Consider the following 25695-nt stretch of genomic DNA (forward strand, 5'->3'; position numbering starts at 1 on the left):
ATTCAATGGTCAGTGAATCAAAACACACACACCAGAATCCAATTACCAGTTCTCTTCAGGTAAACAATCTTCCATGATGCATTCCACTTGTGAACAACATGGAGCAGTAAATGGGATAAGAATTGTTTTTCCTTTCTCTGCAGTCCAGAGAATGTGAATCTCAGAAATATTCTTGGGATGAATTGTGCCTTGCTTGTCTCTGTGAAGAGAAGTGTGGTGACACATTCCCCCAGAGGAGTTTGGGAGCAGTGTTTAGCAGGAGTGCAGGCTGGACTGCAGGGATGAGGAGCTCTGCCAGGCAGGGGTAGCTGCCTCCTGACATGCCTCTGGCCCCTCTAATCCTCATTTCCATCTGCTTTCTCAGGCCTGTTCCCCCTCAGCCCCTGATCCATCCCTTTCCCTGCCTTTGCCAAGTCCCCTGAGTGTGCTGTGGTGGATGTTTGTCCGTCTGTAATTCCCATGGCCACCCCATGGCTGGTTTCACACCACCCCAAACTCCTGTTCCCCCTGTGTGGGATCTCAGCACATCGTTCCCGATGTCCAGAGATGCCAGGAGAACCCTTGGGGGTCTCGGAAATCCTGGAATGTTGCCAAGAGTGCTTGGTGGCTTGATTTTGATCCATCCACAGAAGTGACAGCAGTTTGAGGACATGAGAATCACTTTAGAGTGAAGGGTGTAACAGGGACACATTTAGAGGGTGAAATATAAACTTTAAGGTTTTTGGTACAGGGGGGTTATGGAGACAAGATGGAGGGATCAGGGCGTGTCTCGTCCTTCTTCTTTCTTCTTCTTGTCTTCCATCTCCTGTGGTGATGTTGGCACTTGGGGATTGGTTTATGGTGAAGGTGCACTTGCCAACATGGGTGAAAAGCATTGGGAAATAAAGGTAAATATCATGTACATAGATTTTAGTATAAAAGGACATGACCGCCCCGTGGGTGGTCAGAGTGCCCTTGGCTGCCTTGCAGATCAGACCTCTGTTGGGCAGACAGAAAATTTTGTAGATAAGGAACAATAAACAATCTGAAGATCGAAAAGCTGAAGAGTCCAGGCTCGTCCTTTGAAACGCGTGCCACCCAAGAACCACCCTGCCCGTGTCGGGGCAGAGACAGACAGACAGACCCGACACCCCTGCACGCCATGGTAAAGTTCAGCATTCCACTGAGACAATTTCCTTGGGGACACATCTTGGTGGGATTTCCTCCAGGAACAGCAGCCCTGTCCTTTCCATTTTAGCCTCTTCAGAGTGCCCAGTTTAGTGGGCTCTGTCCTCTGAGCCTCGACTCAGTCTCTGTGCCCACTCTGCCTGGCCTTTTATCACATAACTGAGCCAAGACCATTGTTAGACCTTCTCAGCTGATTTGATTTTTCTAAGCTTTGAATTTAAAAATAAATGAAATAATATGGCTGGCCAGTCATTTGTTTAAGCCCATGGGAAGTTTCCCTGTGGTGTAAATCATCACTGAAGTGCAACTCACATTGGGCACATTTTTACCCCTCTCCTGTGAAAGTTTCAGGGGAGTTGTGAGTGACTGCAAATAGGAAATGGAGCTGCTGCACTTGTGATTAGAATAAATCAGCTCCTGCTGTCTTACAGGCTGAGTTATGACAATATGTGTGAGCTGCTCTATCACAAACAGTCAGAGAAGCTTGACAGACAGCCCTGAAGGAGGATTTGATACTTGATTTATTGCCTGGGAGAACGATGATGTAAACCTGAAGGAAAATGCATTAAACCTGAAGGAGAAATTCATAACCTGAAGGAGAAATGCATTAAACCTGAAGGAGAAATGCATAACCTGAAGGAGAAATGCATAACCTGAAGGAGAAATGCATTAAACCTGAAGGAGAAATGCATAACCTGAAGGAGAAATGCATTAAACCTGAAGGAGAAATGCATAACCTGAAGTATTCACCAGTGAATTACCTGTGAACCCTGGGGTCACTGTCAGACTTGGTGTTCATGGAGGAGGATTGTGCCTTTTGCAGTGATCTGACATCTGAGGACACCAAAAGAAAGATGAAATTTCTGAATATATATGATAGTACTTAATAGATTTACTCTTTAGTCTCCCAGCAGAAATATGGGCATCAATCTTCTGAATCCCATACATTCTATTCACATTATAAAATCAACCAAACAAATAAAAATAAAGCAGGCCTTCCCATGTAGGGCATGGCTGTGACATTTTAGCACTCATCTTCTGATTCTTATTGACAGGCAGTAAAAATAAGCTCCTCCAGCAAACTGAATTGGGACAAAAGGGTGGCACACGTTTTACAGTAAATAAAAATAACTTCAAAGCCAACCTACAATTCTTGGATGCTCAAACTGTGCTGCTCTAAAAGTACAGGCCCAAAGGAATGCTGGAATCACTGCAATGACACACAGGACAGAGTTTAGCCAAGGAAACAGGTATCAGCATTCTGCCAGGGCTGTTGTCTTATGATAGAACATTTTGGACCAAATTAACAGAAATTAATAAAGTTTGATGAAGGAAGGGTATGGCCTAATACCCAGAAGGAACTTTTTCACTTATTTGTATGTTTCACTGCTAAAGCAACAATCTAAAGATTACAGAAGCCAATGAAATTAATTCTAAATATCAGTGTTGAATGTCACCAACATTCAAGGCATGTTTATGTAGTGGTGAAATGTGTCAGCAGACACCATCCCATACAGACCTGTCTGAAAGCATCAGAGGGCCTCCTTTCAGAGCACTACAAGTAATATATCACAAATGTATTGTATGTGCATTGTCTTTCTAGATATAAATATGTTCACTATATGTGCATTTAATTTACCTATAGATACCTGTAAACATGAGTGAGAATATATATAAACACAGGCCAGATATATATTTCTATCTATATCTCTATATATATAGATATATATAGGTTATATATAGATATTTATAGGTTACCTGTTCTCATATTTAAATGTATGTATGCACCTACACTCAGGTGTATTTATTTATGTACTAAAACTGGCTGCATATCACTGCAACAAACACTTTGAAGATAACATTTTAATCGAGGTGTATATTCCTCCTCCTCCTTTGTAGTGACAAGATGATGTAATTATGGAAAAGCAGCAGCAACCTGATTTTTTTTCTTTTTTTTAATGAAAAGCAAGAAAGTAGCAGTTGCTTAAAAGTGGTTCAGGTCTGTTGCTACTGGATTAACAGCATAACAGGCTAAAATAGCAGGAAAAATGAATGTAAAATGGAAGCTGTTTTATCTGAGTGTAAGTGGTGAAAGGAATGGCATGAAGAAATGGCAGCATTTTGCAGATGCTTTTCAATAGGGACTTATTACATTACATAAGTTGAGTAATTTTCTGCTCCCAGTAATTTCTCTGGTAATCAGATTGTTTGTGGTTTGTTCTTGTTTCCTTTAGAAGTTGTGTAGGAATTGGTTGGATCTCTCATGTGTAGCAGTGGTGGGTCCAATTCAGACCTGTTTGGGTTATTTTGCCTGCTTATAGCTGCAAACAGCATCATTGTCTGAATTTCCTCATTAGCTGAGGAAATCTTTGGAGCTTGCTTTCCTGCTGGGTGTAAAGGAGAGTGTGTTTATGTGCCAGATAAATGGCTGCTACTTCTGCTTGTTTCAACAGTGGTTTGCTGGTGAAAGCTGGGGGGAGTTGTGTATCTTGTATTTCAGAAGGAAAATAACGAGGTTTTAAGTAGAATAATGTGTTTTGATTTGCAAGAGCCACCAAGAGAGTGGTGCAGAGAACAGGGAAATGGTGGAGATGTTCTTCTGGCTGATTTTCCTGGGGACTGGGAGCATTCCTTAACTGCACCAGGAAGGCCAATAACAGCACTGCAGATGCACAACTGGAAGCTATGGGATCTTCCCAGGAAGAGCTCTGTGCACATGCTGGGTGTCCACATTCCCCTGTGGCTGCTTCTGCCTTCCCTGAACACCTCTGTTGGGAGAAAGGGAATGGGCTGGGGGGGGAATTGTCTGTTTGTGGTCAGCCTGGGGAGGATCCACCCTGTGTAGCCCTGGCACATCTCAGAGCTGTGAGCAGGAGTGCTCTGTGGTCGCTTCATCACTGCACAGAGCAGAGTGGGATGGGGGTGACAAGGGGGAGCAGAGTGGGGTAGGGGTGACAAGAGCTGTAATGGCATTTTTGCTGGCCACACTGGCACTCCCACACCTTGGGATTGGTGTGAATTGCCCATTCAGAGGCTGGTCCCACCTGTCCCTGCTCCAGCTCCCCCATCCACAGGTGCAGCCGTTCTGTGCAAGTGCTGACCCTAAAACCACAGAGGTGGCTCCAAATGCTGCCAGGGTGTTTACAGCTGTACACAAGGAAAGGAGATTGGGGATATAGTCAAGATTAACCTCTCCTTTTGTATTGCAGTATCATTATCTAATGAGATCAGGAGCAAAGCCCAGCAGCTTAGTCAGTATTAGAGCGTAGGCACCCATTTCGGGAGGGAGCCTTTGAGAAGAGCAATCCTGAGCCATCCTCCTACACCATTTTCTTTGCAGCTCTGCAAGATGGAAAAAGTGACAGCTGTAAACCTCCCCAAAGGCAGTTAGTTGCATGTTCTCCTCATGTGCATTGCCTCCAGACACTTCTGCCCCCTGCCCCATCATGGGTGATCTCCAGGGTGACCCCAGCCCCTGCTGTCCCTGCTCTGCTGGGACTGAAACAGAACTTTTGGGGACAACGTCTGGTTTTGAGCCATCCATGCTATTTCCACCAGACCAGGTCTCATTTTTGGGGTTTATGTACTTTGGGACTCATGCCCTGTGCTCTTCCCTTGATTCTGCATCATTTCTGAAAGTACTCTCTGGTTTAAGTTCAGCAAACACCCCTCCACCAGAGCATGCCTTATGCAGTTTCCCCAAAAATTATTTTAACATAACAGATGATGGGATTTTTGTGGGCAAAGCCAAATTTTAATTTTTATTCTGTTTTGAATAAACCACTCTCTGTAACCTTTGCCTTACTGACATATGAGTGTGGCGTTTGTGAGGTCCCCAGGACGAGGTGGGAGATGAAAATTTGACTCCATGTTCTCAGAAGGCTGATATTATATTATATTATATTATATTATATTATATTATATTATATTATATTATATTATATTATATTATATTATATTATATTATATTATATTATATTATATTATATTATATTATATTATATTATATTATGCTATACTAAAACTATACTAAAGAAAGAGAAAGGAGACATCAGAAGGCTTAACAAGAATGAATAATAAAAACCCATGACTGACTCCTCAGAGTCTGACACAGCTGATGGTGATTGGCCATTAATTAAAAACAATTCACATGGAGCTAATCAAACATTCACCTGTTGGTAAACAGTGTCCAGACCCCATTCCAAAGCAGCAAACACAGGAGCAGCAATCAGATAATTATTGTTTTCATTCCTCTCTGAGGCTTCTCAGCTTCCCAGAAGAAAATCCTGGGCAAAGGGGATTTTTCAGAAAATATCATGGTGACATATGAGGGACTGAAGAGCAGTGCTGTGGGAACTGCAGCAAACCCTTCAGTTGTATAAGGACAATTTATCATCAGCAAATAAATGGAGAGTGTGGGAGACAGGAATTGAGTAGGTAAGATCCTGTCCCTGCTCCAAGATCTTGAGCTTAATATTTGATGTCAGTAGACTAAGAATGTGGGACCAGGGCATGTGGAGGCTGCTGTGCAGTAATATCAGCTGTAAAAGCACAGGAACTGTTGCAGATATTACAAGTACAGAGGTAGAAGCTCATCTGTTGGGGGCAGATAGCAGAGCTTAAAAGCAGAGTGTTGGGTTCCACTCAGGTCTTCACTGGAAGTGGAGCAGTGACTCAGTTTTAACACATACACACAGGGATTTAAAAACATGGCAATATTTTGAAAATGTTGTGATCTGGTAACGGAGCAATGTTCTGTACTTGTGCCATTACCCAGATTGCTGCAGCCCCTGTCAGAATAAGGTAATCTCACCTGTTGGCACAAGGACAGAAAAAGACACAGGTGGTGCATTCATCACTTGCACACAATGATCAAAAGCATTTTAGCCAGCACTGAAATGAAAACCAACAATATTAGAGGTGCTTATTTTTCCATTTGCACGCAGGCTACAGCTGTTATTACTGTGCTTTGTTCTGTCACATACACTTAGGAAAAAATTGCTTCAAAACTCTGAACTTGTGCATTGCCCATATGGCACTGAATGTGCTGCCCTGAGAATTGTCTGCAGCCTGGCAGACCACAATTGCTTTACCACCGTGTGTAATTCATGTGACAATGAGATTTGGAATTATTTTAAGGTATTATTTATTTTTAAGGGATTTTTAAGAAACATGGATTGCACGAGCTGTTGTATCTATAGGCAGTAGAGCAAATTTTTCCTCAGGTTTCTCACAGCAGTGAGAAACAGGGAACACATTCCTGGAATCACAGAATGGTTTGGGCTGGAAGGGAGATGAGAAATCATCTTGTTCCACTCCCCTGCCATGGGCAGGGACACCTTCCACTGTCCCAGGCTGCTCCAAGCCCCAGTGTCCAACCTGGCTTTGACACTTCCAGGAATGAGACAGCCACAGCTTCTCTGGGCAGCCTGTGCCAGATCCTCCCCACCCTCACAGGGCAGAATTCCTTTCTAATATCTAATCTCCATCTACTCTATCTTAATTTGAAGCCAATTTCCCCCTTGTCCTGTCACTCCATCCCTTTTAAATAGACCCTCTCCATCTTTCTTGTTGGCTCCCTTCAGGCACTGGAAGGCCACAATTAGGTGGCCAAAAGCTTCTCCTTCCCAGGCTGAGTCAGCCCAGCTCTCCAGGGCTTTCCTCACAGCAGAGGTGCTGCTCCTTTGAACCCATGCAGGTTCCTGGTGTGTAAGAGCACCTGGACAAATGATACAGCAACCTGGGCTCCTTTAATTGACAAAAGACTTCATTGATGGTCAGCAGACTGTGAGGTACTCTGAATTTCATCCAAAAGGTGCCAGACAAGTGAGTCTCCAAATTTCCTAGGGGAAATAGCTGTGGTGGGGTGGCCCTGGCCTGTGCCTGAGCATCCTCTCAGCCCCTCCCTCAATGTCTCCTCCATGCCTCCAGAACAGGGGAGAGCAAAAGCTGAAAATTATGAAGATCAGGGCAGTTTAATTAGTGAAGCCAAGCTGCCTGTGTCCCCTCCCAGCTTCTGGCACACCCCAGGCCACTCTAAGAAAAGAAAGCCTTGACTTGGTGCAAGCCCTGCCCAGCAACAGCCAAAACTCAGCGTGTGACCAATTCTGCTCCAGAGCTGCTCCTTGGGGGCTGCTCTGCAGGAATTCACTCTGTCCCAGCCAGATCCAGCTCACTTTTAATGTTTACATCACAGGTGTTTGCAGCTGGGTAAAATAAACCCCAGATTGATATTCTGAGTTCCTGGTAGATCAGTGTTGCTACATGGAGGGTTTCCATCTTGCACAGTTTTGAGTGGTGCAATATTGCCTTTTCTCTAGGTTGTCACGAGTCCCTGCTTTTGATCCCTGAGCCTGTGGCAGCTTCTGAACCAGCACAACTCTGTGCCACTGTATTGATTTTAGTGGTGCTGTGTTGTTTGGCAGGGGCTGAGTGAGGAGTGCCTATGATTTTTAGGATCAAAGCATGTTTTGAGGTGACATGGATATTCTTCTGGCTGTGTCTCTTTATTATTTCATTTAAAGTGACAGTATTTGTGGGGAAAACTGTGTAAACACCCTGGAATCTTTGTCTCCTCTTTATTTCCTGTGTGTACTGATGTGTTAATAGGTAGCAGAGATAAACAACTTACAGAAGGAGTGAAGTACAGCTGGGCCAGTGATACAAAGTTATAATAAGGGAATAAAGAAACCTCAAGTGACAAGCTGAATTTTCTGGTAATGCATCCAAACACTTTTCTGAAATGTCCTTGTCAGTTTAGTTGGTGGTCAGGAAAAAATGGAAACATGTTGCCTTGACTTTGGGAGAAAAGATGTGCACTGGAATATGGTTTACAGAGACATCTAATTAGAAGGGCTTGAGAAGACCAGCACTTTTAAAGTGTGTCTCTCTTACTAATGATATACATGAGTCTTCAGGCCATTAAAACAGCTCATTTCTTTTGATGGACTTTCAGTTTGTGGAGGAAGCAGCTGCTTTTACTACCAAATTTCTCCTGTCTAATTAGACCAGTTGAGTCAGCCAGCTTAAATCAGCCCATAGCTTACCCTTTGCCTCTTCACTGAAGAGCTGAATAACCTAATTGTAAAGAAGGACAGAAAATGTCAAAAGAAGTTACAGTTGTTACTGGGAAATGAACCAGTGCAGGGTAAAAAATCCAAGGGAAAAAAGGCTGTTAACACAGAGGGCCTCCTGATGAGCCTGTAATGAAAATCCCTCTGGAAATTCTCAATATCCTCTCTTTGTTGGAAAATGACAGTGCAGCAGAGTAAAAACTTGTTGTTTGTTCGCTGAATTTTCCTCTGGCTACATTTTCATGCAGGAGATTTGCTAGGTGGAGGATTTTTATAGCTAGGAAGGGGGAAAGCCCAGCTGAGTGGTGACCAGGGCACCACTCTGTGAGACCCAAGGTGAAGTTCTTGATCCAGCTCCAGGACCTGGGCTTGGATCATCCTCACCTCAGTGAGTTCCATTGCCCTCTGGAATGACTTCTTGCTGGTCAAGAACATAACCAAATGCCAAGAATAATATGCCAAGATATAGATGCAATAATATGCCAAGAACATAACTGAGCAAAAAAAAATCCACCTCCAAAACTCAGAGTTGAGTTTTCTCTCTGCCTCAGAATAGGGTGGGAAACTTGTAGTGGAAGTCAGGCTTTTGTGATATGAGTTACTGCTTCCCACCTTGTATCAATAATAATTCTGTAGATAATTCCAAAAAGACAGGAATCCTAAAATGCTGAATGACTCTGATTCCTTATTTTAGTATGTCCTGAAAATGTGAATCAAAAAAAGTTCATCCTTTTTTTAAACCTCAAATAATTTTAGTGTGTACATTTGATTTTTTTTTTAGTCTGTAAAATCAAAATTAATCAAATGGATGGTATTATACTCCAATTGAAGTGCATATATATATATATTTTTTTTGCTGTTTTGTGTGTGAAAAGTTTTTCTCTTAAAAACTCTTGATTTTTCCATGGGGCATATTATTGATGAAACATTTAATTGCTTATAATATGTGGTTAGCAGCAAGACTCCTGCTTTGCTTATGCTACTCTATAAGCTTCAACTAATCCATAACATAAAATGTAGGTCAGCTGGAGCTTTTAAAAACAGATGGAAATTCAGGAGTTTATGGTAGTGCAATGGATGTATGTCCCTGTGAGGCTGCCAACTTCTCCAAATGCAGAAAAAAAAAAGCAGAAATCAGAGTACTGAAAGGTGCTCATTCTACTAATTTCCACTCCAGAACCAGCAATGCCCCATGCAGTGGCTTTTGTTTGTAACTTATTCAGGTCTGACATGCTACAGAAGATGATAATTAATTCTGAGGTGTTTAAAGGTTATTATATTTACTTTGTTGACAACAAAAATATAATTTTTTAATATTTTTTTATATTTTAATTTGTGCAACTTCATTAGTGTAAGTAATCTAGAAGAGAGAGGTAAAGCACAGTTATTCTAAGCAAAATGTGAGAAGTGGAACTAATCCAGGTTTATTTCTGCACACGCTTCAGGTTCCCCTTTGTTTTTACATTCAGGATCATAGGTTGTATCTTTTACCAGATTAGTGTGGAGATAAAATAAATACATTCCCTCGTGTTTCTGTCTCATTAACGTCTGCAGTGTTTGGAGGAGAAGTGGTGAGAGGCACGGGGTGTATTTCTGGAATGCACTGGGTGTATTTTCTGTCCCCAGGACTCGTGCTGCAGCTGTGCCCATGGCAGGGAGCAGGGATGTGCTGCTGCCACCGGGGCTGCTCTCCCAGACACGGCCCCTGCTCCCTCTGACACAGCCCTCCCAGGCCTTCCCATCAGGAGCTCCTGTCCGTGCCTCTGCTCCTGGGTGTGTGAAAAACGCCAACCGCTCGTTTTTTAAAATTTTAAAGGTTTAATGGTAATAAAGTGGTTATAAAAATAGTAATGTAATTGGAGTAATAACAATTTGGACAGTTAGGATTAGGACAATATGAGACAATAGAAACAAAGAGTTACAGACAGTCTGGGTACCTCTTTCTGGGCAAAATAAGCCTGAGAAAGGACCCACATTAACAGAGACACATTAACCCTTAAAAGCAACAGCCTGTTGCACATTCATACACCTCATCCATGATGCATAAATTCCATTCAAACACAGGATTCTGTCTGGGCAATGTCATCTTCTTCCTCTTAGTCCTAACGGCATCTTCATGGCTGAGCAAGGAGGGAAGAAGTTCATTTCTTCTGATAATGGAGCAATAAATTCTCTTTCTCTGAAAGATTGGGGTGTCCTGTGGCTGCTCTCCTGGTGTGAATCCTTTCTTTTTAAAAAAAATATCCTAAATAGCATAGTTTCTATTTTAACATTATGTTATAACCTAAAATTATATTTAACATTTAGCTATATTTAATTTTATTTAACTAGATTTAATTTATTTAATAATTTAATAATGTATTTATTTAACTATATTTAATTTCTTATTAATTTTAAGAAAATGAATACAGCATAACTTTCTAACATATCACATACAATATTCATTTGAATATATGCAAAAAGCCAATCATAAAATACACGTTTTTCACAGTAGGGTTAAAGGCTCAGTGCCAGAGCTTAAAATTTACTTTTTAAAACAGCTCTGATGCTTGCCCTGCGTGTGTTTCAGAGGGTTCTGTTGGCTCTGAGTGCTCCTCACCTTCCTGTGGGAGAGGAAGGGGCAGGAGCAGTGGGCATGTGAGGGGATGGAAGTGCATTTGCAGTTTGCAGAATTGGTTTGGGACGGGGGAGAGGCAGGGCAGGGATGTGCAGGGTGTCCAGAGGCTCAGATCACCTGTGCTCCAGAGAAGGTTCCTGCCATCACTAGTGCAGCTGAGCTGGACTGATGTGAAAAGATGGAATTTGTTTGGAGTAAAATGTAACATTTTGAGTTTCCAGGGCTGACTAATGATCTGTGATTTTTTCCTTGATCTCAGGCTCCCTGGCAGCTGTTAAATTGCAGTGACTAGGGCTGAAAACATTTTTCAAAATCCAATAAATGCCTCTCCTCATGTCTGAAGGCTGGGGACAAAGCATTGTCTTGTGAGCGTGTGAACCATGGCAGAAGGCTGTTTTAGACAAAACTCTGTTTCTAACAGTCTGAGAAAATGTTTTTTTTCCCTGTGTAGTTTACAGGAGACATCTCATCACATCCCATTTTACCTAGAGAGCCTGATGCAGATCACAGGAGGCTTTCCTTTGTGCACCAAGCTCTTTGGAGCAGACATTGCCATGAGGCCCAGTGTGGAGGAAGGAGGTGCTGAATACCTTCAGCTGCCTCTGCTGTAACCCTAGAAAGCCCCAGGGCTCCCCTCTAACCCTTACACAGCTGGACAGGAGGACGGAGCCAAAGTTTTACTTTTGCTTTTCCCCCTTCCCTCCTTCTCGCTTTATTTTTTTTTTTTCCAAAAGGAAGGGGCTGTTGTGAAGGATTCTAGTTTTATTTGTTTGTAAGACTGTGAATAACACTGTTTGTACCTTGATGTATGAAGGTACTGCAATTATGAGAAATTGCTTTCTGCCTGATTGTCACACATAAACAGCTTTCATCTCACAGTGCATCAGGCTCGTGACTCCAGTTTGTCATCCCAGGGAATGTGTCAGCCTTTCATTTCAAACTGCCTTGGCTTTGCTTTTGTCAGGAAAGACCTTTCCTGTGTGCTGAAGTAATAGAAACAAAGGCAATTAAACCAAAAAAAAAAAAAAAAAAAAAAAAAAAAAAAAAAAAGGCAGCAAAAAGCAATTATCAAACAAAGATTAGGCTGTGGGTATTGCTTGGAAAAGACAATTCCACTAGATTCAGAGGAAAGATGAAGCTGTGCGTCATTCATACTTTTTTTTTTTCTCCTTTCATATTTCCTAAGGGTTGAAGATAAATTAGGGTAGCTATTTTCTGTACAGGCAAAGTACAAGCTATGCCCCAGATCTCCAAAATGCTTCAACATGTAAATAACTGCTTCTGGAGCCATCAGGTCCTGCTGCAAGTAGAGATTTATTTGCATTCATGTTTGAAGGTTACTCTCGTTCAATGACCTATTTAATTGTCATTCTCTATCCCTGGCTGCAGGCATATGGCTCCATGTGCCTGTGGAGGGAAGAGGAGCAGCTTTAACTCTCTCAGGCAGAAATATTCCACAGGGAAAAAACCCAAGAGCTGAATCTTAACATGGATGTAGCATGGTAATAATAAAAATAATAACAATAATAGCAATAATAAAAATAATAGCAATATATGAATAAGAATAAAAGAATAAGAATGAGAACGAGAATAAGAATGAGAATGAGAACGAGAACAAGAATAAGAATAAGAAAATGAATAAGAATAAGAATAAGACCCCTGGACTCACATGTAATGGAAATCATCCTGTAAACCTCACTAGAAGGCTGAAGAATCAAATAAAGAAGAGGCAAAAAAGGTGAATGCAAGGAAACACAGGTTGCTTAGATGCTTCTGCTCTGGTGAGAACCATAAAAAGCATGGAATTAAAGGGTGTTGGCACAAACCCATCCATCTCCCAGCACAGTGGGGAGGTGTAAGCAGTAGTAACAGGGACAAGGAGGTTTGCCACAATATTGGTGACACTTTGTTCCTCTCTTCTGTTGCTGGAACATTTATCAAGAAAATGTTATCAAGAAAATCAGGAACATTTATCAAGAACATTTATCAAGAACATTTATCATTTATCAAGAAAACCAGAATTCTGTGTCCACCTTCAAACACCTCTGTTTTTTGTCCCTTGGAGGTTTGGATTCTCCAAATGAGGGGAGAAGGGTTGTATGGTCTATTAAACCTTCAAACTCAAAATTAGGGAGCTGCAGGTCTTGCAGGCCTAACAGAGTAATAACTCAGCAGTTATTCAGAGGAAGAGCAGCATTCAGATACTGAAATAATGTGATGAGCAGCCAGGATAACAGAGAAGGAGCATGGTGCTCATAACTCCTATTTCAGAGTTTCAAAGGAGTGGAATCTTTACTTAGGGCTTTTTTTGTTTGACTGCACAATGTGAACTGTCACATCCAGTGTCTTGCATAAGTTTAATATCTAGTCCATGGATCTGAGAGAACAATGAAATTAAAGGACTTTGCAGATTCTCTATAATCTACAGCTTGGTTTAAGATTCTCCCTCTGCTGGAACTTGGTTTCTTGCCTGATTGGCCTTCTTCTCATCATTCTCTGCTATTATACAACATGACCTGCAGTTACTGGGGATTTTATGTCATAAATCTTGGCTTGGGGGCTCACAATCACTCTTTAGGCTCCAATTTATTGTGTGTTTTTCTGACTTGCCACAGAAGGAAGTTACTGTTCAGCATGGAGGAAGTGGTGTCTAACGTTAGGCATTCACACAAACCAAATCCAAAAACTGCTTTTAAGTTTGTCCTCAAATGCTTAGCTTTTGATTAACACCTTCCAAAGCCCATTTGGGTTTTTTCAGGCTCTGAGATGTTCTGGTGAAGTTTAAACCCAGTGCTACCAGCACAGGGCTGTGTGCTGGAGCTAGGGGATAGCTTGAAGAAAATAATTCTTGTGTGTGAGTGTGAACTGCCCCCAGTTATCAGAGTGAAAACAGCATCTGATACCTTTGGGCATCCTGAGCATGGCCAGGCTGCTCTTCTTGATGAGCATCTGAAGGTGTGGAGTTCCAATCCAGCCTGAAGTTTGGGAGTGTGCAAGTGCTGTGATGGTGCAAGCAAATGAGGGACCACAATCAAACTGGCATTTCAACCCACAAAAAAGATGCTGAAGTCAGCCATCATTTTCTTGGCAGTGGATGAATTTCTCACAGCATCAAGAGGCTCACCTAAGCTAATTGTCCTAAACTCCCACTGTAGTGAAGACAGAGGCATTTCCACAGGGTTATTTATCCCTTCCCAGAGCAGGAATGCAAAATAAATAGAATTAATCAGCAGTTTGCTGTGCTGGTTCCTATCCATTGATAATTTATGGGCCCTAGAAATGAATTTGGGTTAAGCATCAAACATTTTGATGTGTGAAATTAGGTAGATTGAGCACCCCCAGCCTTGCTGTGAGCCGGGGCTAAGCCCTGCACCTGAGTTAGGACTAATCCACCTCACGAGCACTAAGTGGGATGTGGATCAAGAGCAATATGTTTGACAAGGCCTGGCTGTGGGCTATATTAAGAAATGCAGTTTAGTCCACTGCAAAGAAAGAGCTTTGCTGCCCACAGGGGGATTTCTTTTCTTTTTTTAAAGCTTGAAAGACTTACTCGTGTAGGTTGTGAGGAATGAATTCCTCGTTTCTGAGCTGGAACGAGCTGTGAGGCAGAGGAACTGGATTTGGTTACTTCACACACTCCCTTGGCTTCTCTGCCCTTTCTGTGCCGATGTTTTGGAGCCTGGCTTGCTGTTTTATAGACATTTACATAACCAAGGTCGTTTCTCTGAGGCAAGGTACAAGAATACATTACAATTGCAAATTCCCTTAATTGTCCTAAAGCTGGGCTCAGGGCTTAGACAATGGAGAATCCTATTGTTTAAGGGAGACTGTGTGCACAGAGCAGAAATGTTTGGATGTGTTGATTAGAAAGTTTTAGAATGAGAAAATTATTAGTGGGAAAGGTTTGCTCAGTTTTGGTACACAGTGGATGGCAGAAATTATGAACCATTGACATATGAGTTCACAGATAGGTTTTATTTGGTGGGCTTAAACATGTTTGTTATTTCTAGTGTGAGTTTGGCCCTCCAGGCTTTGTAGAGGCACAGTTCAAACCAGTGTAAAATTAGGAAGGTGCCTGTTATTAAAGCAATATATTTTTTCACTCTGTTTGTCAGGAAAGCTGTTTCTGTCCCCCAGATTTTCTGGGAATTAAAAGATGCTTTTTTTCTTCCCAAGTATCTGTACCTGTAATTCACTTTAACTTAAGCTTGTTTGAACTCAGTGTGGAGCTTGGGAAAGGAGCCTCCATTTAAATAATCCACATCAAGAGGGTTTTCAAAATCCAAATTATTTAAATAATCATCATCTGATGCAGATAATCCCTTTCAAGTGAGAATTTACAAACTGAAGCATCTACAAACCCTGTTGATAGCAGGGAGAGGAAAATGCTCTGTACTCAAGTAATGGGTGGGGAACACAGAGCCCTGGCTGGTTAAAGCAGAATTAGAAATAAATGGCAAACTATATTCCAGCTTAGGGAAACACCCTGCCTTTGATCTAATGTTGCTTTAGGTGAAAAATCACTGGATGAAGCAGATTGGTGTGGTCCCTTCTAGTAAACACAAAGATGTTTTCTGAGGTGGCTTCTCAGGAGTGAGGAAGGGGCTGAGATGCAGAAAGTGAATAAGAGACTGAGAAGGAGCAGGCAAGGGAAATTCTTTCTGGCATATTCACACCTGGAAAAGGATGATGTAAAAATGATAAGGAAAATTGTTTCCTAACTAATGTTTCATTGCACCTCCAAATGTAAATCTGGCCTTGAGCTGTTATCTCTGTGTGTGTTTCTCATCTTGTGCTTCTCCATGAAGTTTCTGCCAGTATTTCCCAGCTGTTCAGTCTCCTGATGGAAATCTGAAGAATCTACAAATGAAATTCCTGCCAGATCACCTGAGGATGTTTCCAGAGGCTGGGGGGGATTTCTGCAAGGTCCCTCTCTCAGCCATAAGTCACTAACTCCACCTTCAGTGGGACATGGCACCAAGTTATCCTGCATTTCCCTTACTTGGGCAGTTCCTGTCCACTTCATAATCCAGGGAATGGCCTTTGGCATCGAGGTGGGACCCTGGTGGATCTCAGGGGCAGCAGCAAACTCATGAATTTTCCAGGAGTGTTTTCCTTAATGGGAGGATTCCTTGCTCCTGCCTCAAGGGGAAAGATGTGACAGCTTGGCTCCACGTCCCCTTATTTCAGTTTAGTGCTGGAGAATTCCCTGGATTTCTGCATAAATTTGGGGATTTTTTAATTGATGTAAGAGGAGGTGAGGGCTGAGCTAACAAGCTTTAGAACAGAAAAATACAATGGGGATTCTTTAATGGGTCAATATACAGTGCCAAGAAATTGCTGTGGTTTCTTGCCATGATTTAAGAAACAATTTGGTTGATAGTACAGTAAGATATTTGTGGATTGAAATTTAAACTGCTGTTTAAAAAGCATGTTTCTTATTGAAAGCATTAAAGGAAGGCAAGTAAGTAATACAGTAGTTGCCAGAGATGTCTTCTGTATTTCCAGCTGGATATTTCTCTGCAGGAATACATCCTATCTAAAAAAATGCAGAAAAATAGTCCTTGTACAATTATTTAATTTTTAATAAAGGAATGCTTCATTTCTGCCTGGCAGGGAGTGTGGAAAGGGCAGGTTATGATGCCTGTGGTTTCGATTTTTAAGTGCCAAATGCTGATTTCTTTGTGGCTCAGTTTCCAGTTGTTTGTGGCTTTGCCAAACTGGTGCTGCTTGAGTTGAATTTCCCCTGCTCCCTTTTACTTCAGTCAATGCTCTGAGAAACCTTTGAGCAGTTCCAGGCCAGTGGCACTTGCAGGGCTCCAGCAGGGATTGCCTCCAGAAGAGCTTGTGATGAAAGAGAAGCAGTTCAAATACATTGGGAAGGGCAAATCCTGCTCTAATTGCAGCGGGCAGGGAAAGCCTGCTGTGCTCACCCGGGACCTGAGACGGGGTCTGGTGCCCACTGATGGAGGCAGAAAGAGGTTACAGCACCTAGAAGCTTCCAGGAGTGTGTGTGACATTTCCCTGAGTGACAAATGAGGATTACTGACAATGACATGCAAATGAATGAAGCATTTCAGTCAAAAACCCAGAGGTGGTGTTTACCTGAGGAAATTCACTGTGAGGTAGGAGTGGGTTTTGGTTATGTTCTAATTGGTGCTGATTCAGACACATCCTGAAGCATTATTCCTGCCCTGAGGGTGAGGAGGGGATGGCTTGCTTCTTTCCAGATTAATCATAATTTCTGCGGGAATGGCACAGAAATTATGATTAATCAGAAAACCAGATCTCCCTATAAAACTCCGTAAAATCCACGAAGAAGCAGATAACACCATCAACATGCTTCTCCCTTACTTGCTGATTCCAGTAGGTAAAAAATGTTGTTGATTTGAGCAGAGGGAGCTCCCTTGGTGTCTTGATCAGAGACACGAGGTCCCCTCTGTGCATTCATTGGAAAAGGGGCTCTTGTGGGCTCAGTGCTGCTGCAGGCAGGGAGGGAATCCCACCTCTGGGAGCGAGGTCTGCTCAGGCCAGGCAGGTGGTTCAGCTGTGAATCTGCTCAAATACCACAGTGCCTCACTGATTCCATGGGAAATCCTAACGTGGGAGAACAAAACACATTCCGCTCTTCTGGAGAAGCATTTCAGCTCCACAATGTAATGTGAGGTGAAATTAAGGCCAAAACAGTTTTGTGTCGCCAGAGTTTTCTGTTTCAGTTTTGATTTGTTTCTGCTGTGCTCTATTTTTAGGGGGTTGGGCTGAGAAATTTGCTGAGGGGTTGTTCTGGTTCGTGATGGTGTGTTAATGTCAAATCCGTATTTTAAGTAGTCCTTGAAAACTGATATTAAAATTCCCATGGGTTTCAGCCCCTAAATATATATTTTTAAATATATATTGGTAATCATCCTGTAAACCTCACTAGAAGGCTGTGAGGTTGTGTCACAGTAACTTCAGGAGGGGACATAGGAAAACTGAAAGATCCAGGCTGATTTCTGTTGGAAATTGAAACAATTTTAGGAGAAGTGAAAGAGGAGAAAGTCATAATTCTGCACTTGCTCTTGGTGTAAGTTGAGTCCAAAGGGAGTGTGAAAAAGGCCAATCGCTTGTTTTTAAAATTTTCAAAGTTTAATAGTAATAAAATGGTTATAAAATAATAATATAATTAGAGTAATAATAATTTGGACAATTAGGATTAGGACAATATGAGACAATAAAAACAGAGAGTTACAGACATCCGGGTACCTTTTTCTGGGCAAAATAAGCCCGAAAAAGGACCCACGTTAACAGAGGATTAACCCTTAAAATCAACAGCCTGTTGCATATTCATACATCTCACACATGATGCATAAATTCCATTCAAACACAGGATTCTGTCTGGTCAGTGTCAGCTTCTTCCTCTTAATCCTGATGGTGTCTTCAGAGCTGAGTGAGGTGGGAACAAGTTCGTTTCTTCTGATAATGGAGCAATAAATTCTTATTCTGTGAAAGATTGGGGTGTCCTGTGGCTGCTGTCTGGTGTGAGCACCTCATTCCTTTTTAAAAAAATATCCCGCTTACATAGTTCCTATTTTAACTACAAAAGTTACATTTTAACTACAAAACTACATTTACCATACAATTAAAACATTAATACAGCACTACTAATCAATACAACAAAATACCTATAGTAAATATCTGCATAGAGCCATATAATATGCACTTTTCACAGGGAGAGAACTGGAACTGAACAGCCCAAGGTGTGCACCCACCCTGGAGTGAGCTGGCTTTGAGCTCCCATTAAACTCTGCCATATCCCAACTCTTCCATATCCAAACTCTGCCATATCCAAACTCTACTGTATCCAAGCTCTGCCATATCCAAGCTCTGCCATATCCAAACTCTTTCATATCCAAACTCTGCCATATCCAAGCTCTGCCATATCCAAATTCTGCCATATCCAAACTCTGCCCTATCCAAACTCTGCCATATCCAAACTCTGCCATATCCCAACTCTGCCATATCCAAGCCCTGCCGTATCCAAGCTCTGCCATATCCAAGCTCTGCCATATCCCAACTCTGCCATATCCAAACTCTGCTATATCCAAACTCTGCCATATCCAAGCTCTTCCCTATCCCAACTCTTCCATATCCCAACTCTGCCATATCCCAACTCTTCCATATCCAAACTCTGCCCTATCCCAACTCTGCCATATCCAAACTCTGCCATATCCAGACTCTGCCCTATCCAAACTCTGCTATATCCAAGCTCTGCCATATCCCAACTCTGCCATATCCAAGCTCTGCCATATCCAAACTCTGCCCTATCCAAACTCTGCCATATCCCAACTCTGCCATATCCAAGCCCTGCTGTATCCAAGCCCTGCCATATCCAAACTCTGCCATATCCCAACTCTGCCATATCCAAACTCTGCCATATCCAAACTCTGCCATATCCAAGCCCTGCCGTATCCAAGCTCTGCCATATCCAAGCTGTGCCATATCCAAGCCCTGCCATATCCAAGCTCTGCCCTATCCAAACTCTGCTATATCCATACTCTGCCATATCCAAACTTTGCCATATCCAAGCTCTGCCGTATCCAAGCTCTGCCATATTCAAACTCTGCCATATCCAAACTTTGCCATAACCAAGCTCTGCCATATCCAAACTCTGCCCTATCTAAACTTTGCCATAACCAAGCTCTGCCATATCCTTGCTGCAGGGACTGAGGAAAACAAGGTGGTTGTATCTCAATATGACACAAAATGAACGACACTCACAGCTGAGATGTCCAAGGCAAAAAAAGGCACATTTATTTCTGGACCTTAATATTTATAGAATTCCAAAAGTGACCATGGATTGGAGGATGAAATTGCCACCTCTCCAACCACACTGGTCAAACCAACAGTTTGACCATCAATTCTCTCCTCCTCCAGAAAGGAATGCAAAACAATCATTATTTACATGAGAAGCGAGTGAGAAACTCCATTACAAAAATGTAAACATCAGAAGGCTTGGAAGAACTTTAGAAGAACTGTAGAAGAACAGGGTGACAGGGCTGCTAGGATTGAAGGCAGTGAGAAATTCCTGATGTGTGGATGTGGAACAGTCCCTCACTGTGAGAACACAATCCCCTCCAAATGCATAATCTGTTTCTCGTGAAGCACATGTGGCCCCGTATAGAAGTTTTAGGTCAACTGATTCAGTTGAAGATTAGCCTCAATATTCTGAAAGGGGAGACTGTGGCTGCTCAGGGGACTTTAATTCCTCATAAAGGATTATACTGGGGCACCACACTGCTGCCACGGTGTCAAATCTTTTTGTGGGTTTGCTAAATTAACCTTTGTAATGGAAAAGCTTATTATGCACTTCCAGCCAAAGGAGGAGACGAGTTTGGGTCTGTAGCAACTTAAAATGCCAGTGATTAGGATCCTAATCTAATATTCATAGTTTTGGGGCTTTTCTTCTATTTCTTCTTAAAGAACATTTCCTTACTGTATTGCAAATGACTTGCTGAGAGTTTCAGGAAGAATTTCTCCATGGAAAAGGGTGGTCAGGCATGGGAAGGGGCTGCTCAGGGAGGAGGAATGTCCAAGGAATGACTGGATGTGGCCCTCAGTGCTCTGTGCTAGTTTGAGAGGGTGATGATCAGTCAAAGCTTGGACTTGATGATCTTGGAGGTCTTTTTCAAGCTGATTCTGTGTCTCTGTGATGAGTCCTGCTCTGATTTAACATCGTGTGCAGGATACTTAAAATGGAAAACTCTATCAGAGGGACAGGAACACGTGAAGGTCATGAGGGGGAAAATACTGCAGTTAAAGATAAACCAATCATCACTTGTGAAACTCTGGAAAAGTGACTTTAATGTGTGTAATGTTAAATCTCGCAGTCCTACGTGGGGAGAGGAAAGGTTTCAGTTTTAGGCAGTGATATCTGTGTTTCCACATGTTTGCAGCTGCTGAGCCTGTATTTTAAGGTTGCATGCCCCTCGTTGATGGCAGTGTGCATTTTTTATCCTCCCTCACGAGTTTGTGCAATATTTACTGCCTGGTGCATAATGCAAATAATTGGCGGCACATTCTAATATTTAAGTCTCTTACAGGTTTAACAGGGTTGGAAGCGAGCAGCTTCTCATTACACTGAAGAGGCAGAATGAAGGACTTTGTTCCTGCATTTCCAGTTTATTAAATATTGCCATGCCTGAAAGGCCTGATTGTTCCCTGCCCTTTGCCTTCAGATGCTGCTGTGGATGGGGGCCTTGGTGTGAAGGACAAGCTGGCTGACCTTGTGGGGTGCCATGGATTTCTCTCCTCAGAGCTGCTGTTCCTTTTGATAGATTGTCCTTGCTTTCCCTTTCAGGACTGGTGCCACAAACAGGCTGTGTGGATACTCTGATATTTTTGTACCTGTGACCCTGGTGCCTTCCAAACAAGTTGTTTCCTCTAGGTCCAGGGCAAGATTTATAGGGAAAAATTACTGGCCTGTTTAGAAAAAAAAAAAAAAAAAGGCACTCAAGGAAATGGTTGTTTTGATCCATTTGGTCAGTTACATTTTCTATTCTACATTTCTATTTCTATATTCTATTCTGCCATGAGTATTGTAGGATCAGATATTTCTAGAGAGATTTTTTTGGCTATTGAATTGCCCCTGGGCTGGGTGTGCTGGGGAAGAGGATTTGCTGTGGATTTGGGAGACCAGACAGCAGCATGACATTGTTTTTGGTGCAAAATTACCTCTCTTGTGGCATAGGGGGAGTGTGAATTGAGAATATTGACAAGAAGAAAATTTAAAGAGAATAAGTGGAGATGAAAACAAATAATGACGTTAGGAAGAAGGAGAAATGAGAAGATAACACACAATTCTTTTTTTCTAGGAGCTGGCAGACAATGAGGGTTTTTTTACCATTTCCATGTTCCAGCTACAACCTTTGCTCATCATGAGAGCTCTGGGATAGTTCACATGTGGGATTTACATCCTGCCTTCATATCCACCAGGGTGGCAAAATGGATTGCCAAACCCTGACTCTGCATTTAAATGGATTTTCCACCCTTCTGTTTTAGTTTTAATTGAACCACATAAACATTGCCAACATGTGAGATTGGCTTTTGACACCTTACTTAGCATTTTTTTATTATTAGAAGCTTTACCTAGAAGCACTGGTAATTAAAATAAAGTAAGCAAGCAAAGAAAAAAAAGACAAAAGGGAAAGAGATCCTGAAGAATTTAAATGCTGGTCAGGGCTCTCTCCACCTTCCTTACACAGTTTTTGTGCCTTCACATGGAAATCCTGCAGGGCAAGGTGGATGCAATTGGTCCAAATCTGGAATTCTCATTGGAGCACAGTTTGCTTACACTTAGAATAACATGGAGTTAAGGGTTTTAATAAAGGTTTACTGGCAAAGATAATTAAATCAGAAATAAGTTGAAATGCTCGAAGGAGGTGGTGTTGTCACTCTAGAACATCCTTGCCTGAGGATGTAATTATGGTGGCATGAAGTTTTGGAATGGATTAATCTAAATGAGAAAAACGCCCTGCATGTTCCTAACTATAAATTTTCCCTAGAAATTGTTTTTACAGTTCCTGTGGTCAGTCTCCCTGTCTAGAAAAGCCTTTGCAGTTCCTCTGGTAAGAGAGTTACTGTGGCAAGAGAATGAGGAAGTTTGTGTATCTCCTTTTGCTGAGTTTCTTGTCATGCAGGACAATTTTTCCATTTCTTTTATGGAAAAAGGTCTTTGAGATCTTGGCTGTTGCTCTCTCTAGGAAGTTGCTGTTTTGGTGAGAGGGCAGAATTTTGGCACTGAAACTGCCGTGATTGGAGGGCAGCCTGCTCCAAGACTGTTAACTTGGAGTGTTGAATATTTTAACAGCATCCTGCTAAAATACTCTGGGAGGACTCAGAGTATTTATAGTATTACAGCATTTCACTATTTTATATTGCTGCCACTTAGAGAATGGCAACAAGGCTTCATAGCCCTGTTTAAAAACCATCCTGCAGTGAGGCAAGAGTGTGAGACCCTGTAATCCCATTTGTGTCATGGCAGGAACTGCTGCTCCCACTCACAATTTGGCTTTTGATAGTTATTTTGATAGTTACTTTGATAGTTACTTTGATAGTTATTTTTATAGTTATTTTGATAGTTATTTTTGACATTGCAGCATGCTGATGTTGGCATCAGCCCCTCAGGAGGTGGCTTTTGAGGCCTGTTTGTCACCAATATTCAGTGGAAATGAACTTTCATTGCTCTCCAGATGTGATTAAGGGTTCAGTGGGCTTTTCTCTCTTCTTCCAGGTTATAAGACCCTTTTGAAAGGAATTTCAGGGAAGTTCAGCAGTGGAGAACTCGTTGCAATTATGGGACCTTCAGGAGCTGGGAAGTCAACACTTATGAATATTCTAGCAGGATACAGGTAAGTACCAATGAAAATCCCAAGTTAAGATAAAATCACTGAGCCTGAGGGCTCCTTGGAGACAACAGAAGAAGAAATTTTGGCCTGGAGTTTGTCAAAAACAGGCACTTCAAAGATTTTGAATTAGATTCTTTTTGCTTATCTTTTTTCCTCTGTGTCCTGTTTTGGTCACTTGGGATTTATCTCTCAACAGGTCTGATCCAAAAATAAAAAGCAATTTAAAATCCAAAAAACACACATATAAAGAAAATCTCCTTTTTTGGCTGCGTAACAAATCTGACTCAGTGTCTTATGTTTGTGATGTTTTTTAAAATCACATAAACACTTGAAAAATCTACTCTTTTTAGTCACCACTTCATAATGTTGATGTCTTCTTCACCCAAATGCAGTGACTGTGCTTCATTTTTCTAAATCCCCTCCTGTATGGACATACAAGGTGTCTCTGTCTTGTCATTTGGGCATAAGGAACAGGATAGAGAAACCTAAAAAAAACCCCTCAAATTTAAGTTCTTGATATTTCTTCAGATTTATATATGACAGCATACATTTTGAGTAAAATTTTCAGCATCATGGCATGAAGCTTTCTATGAAAGAAAGCCTAATCAGGAAATAATTTAATTTCTATCCAGTCTACCAGATTTATTTCACAGCGGCAGCAACTGCCTATGACTTCCAGGTGCTGAGTCATTTGGGAGCACAAGTGATGGTGATATTCACCTCTGGTTGTTTTGCTGTTTCAGAGAGACGGGGATGAAAGGAGAAATCCTCATCAACGGGCAGCCCCGCGACCTGCGCTCCTTCCGCAAGGTGTCCTGCTACATCATGCAGGATGACATGCTCCTTCCTCACCTCACTGTCCAGGAAGCTATGATGGTGAGCTTGCTTCCTTGCTCTAATTTCTCTGAGCAGCAGAAAATGGGGAATGGTTTGTGCTGTGCCCTTGGTCCTGCCCCTGGACCGTTATCCCCGTCCGATCCCGCTCAGTGAGAGTTCTCGGAATTTGGTGATGCCTTCAGTTCCATTTCAGGCTCATCCTTCTTTGGCTTTATAATTTCCAGTTTGTGCCCAGCATTATGCTTTGGAAGGAGATCTAAGTGTCTGCTCCTTAGATCTAGAGAATGGAACCTGAAATTCTTCACAAATGAGCCTTTGTAGGGACCATCTGTTTGCTTGGGTGGTGGATGAGTAACCTCATCTCTCTCTCTTTCTCCCCATCTTTCATGTTCTGACTGAAAATTGGTATTTACACTTCAGTGTGATCTCTCTGCCACTTCTACTCTTTGGTGCCTTTTTTTAAAAATAAAGGCATTTTATAAAATCTCTTTCCTTTCTTCATGGGGAAAAAAACAGGAACAGAATAAGTCCAAGATGCACAGGCAATGTTAATTCTTCTCACTGTTTTGCATCACATCAGCAAGTTTATGAATTGCCAGCTTGACCAGTTAGTCTGGAAGTGTCTGTAGCTCAGCTTGAGAAATGAGCCAGTTTTTCTCAGAAATTGTTATCAAAACAAGGCTCAGGTTGCTCACACTGTGCCAGCTCAATTCACAAATTTTTAGGCCAGGAGAAATCACTCCAGTTTTTATGTGGCTGATTTTCTGCAAAGGTTCTTTTCTGTGGAGAAGTTTTTTGTCTCTTTTGTTTACTTGAGTGTTTTCATCAGAATCCCACGGGACCACTTTTGCAGAATTTGGCCCAGATCATAGTTGCTGTCTAAAATTAATCAATCAAGGCTTTGACAAAAAATAATTACCTAACAGTTTAATTGCTTTTAAGAAAGGTTAATCATGATGTTTTGTGGAGCTGCCTTTCAGGACATCAGATGACATCTTTCACAAGATTATTTATTTCTGTGCTCACTTGTTTGCATGCTGGAGAATGGCAGAGTTCAGTTATCCTTCCAGTGAGAATGAAGCACAAATAAACTCTGTTTCTAGGATTATCTGGGAAGTTTTTGGATGTGCAAAATATGTTACTCCCCCATCCTCCTGTAAAGCTCTTTGATTTGCAGAATGGCCTTTTTTTTAATACACTTTCTCTCAGGTGCTTTCCCTAAGTCAAATTAAACTCAGTTATTTACTGCACAGAAAAATGTGATGCTTGTGACTGGAACATTGTAGTTCAAGTTCAGATTTTCTGACTGGGTTGAAAGGAGTTGTTTAAGGGATACCTTGGATTGCTGTCCCTGAGACATCTCCTCTCAGTGGTGGTTGTGCTTCAGAGCAGCTCAAAATCAAATTCCACTGTTTTGCATTCCAGGTATCTGCTCATCTGAAACTTCAAGAGAAAGATGAAGGGAGGAGAGAAATGGTATGTACACTGCCCATCAAACTGGAATTTGGGGGATGCCAAGAAGTGAGCTCTGTAAAGCAGACATTTTTATCTGACATTGAGCTGCACTGGACTTGCAGTGACAGAATAATTCATATTCTCTAGGCTGACATGTGCATTA

The 25695-nt window shown here is 41.9% G+C and overlaps 1 protein-coding gene across 5 annotated transcripts in view; it reads left to right on the top strand.

The window, feature by feature from the left end:
* The window catches only part of ABCG1 (ATP binding cassette subfamily G member 1), a 60795-nt gene that overhangs the window by 14969 nt on the left and 20131 nt on the right, over positions 1–25695 (top strand). For all 5 annotated transcript variants that reach the window (XR_011679665.1, XR_011679666.1, XM_071430195.1 and 2 more), the window contains exons 3-5: positions 23126–23243; positions 23984–24116; positions 25503–25553. Coding sequence is in view for 3 of the 5 variants with exons in the window: in XM_071430195.1 (XP_071286296.1) it covers positions 23126–23243; positions 23984–24116; positions 25503–25553 (302 nt within the window). In the remaining 2 variants the exon portion in view is untranslated. The remainder of the gene's footprint in view (positions 1–23125; positions 23244–23983; positions 24117–25502; positions 25554–25695) is intronic.

Source organism: Agelaius tricolor, unplaced genomic scaffold (assembly GCF_023055355.1).
Source record: "Agelaius tricolor isolate 1412-34295 unplaced genomic scaffold, bAgeTri1.0.p SCAF_7, whole genome shotgun sequence".
Classification (NCBI taxonomy): Eukaryota; Metazoa; Chordata; class Aves; order Passeriformes; family Icteridae; genus Agelaius; species Agelaius tricolor.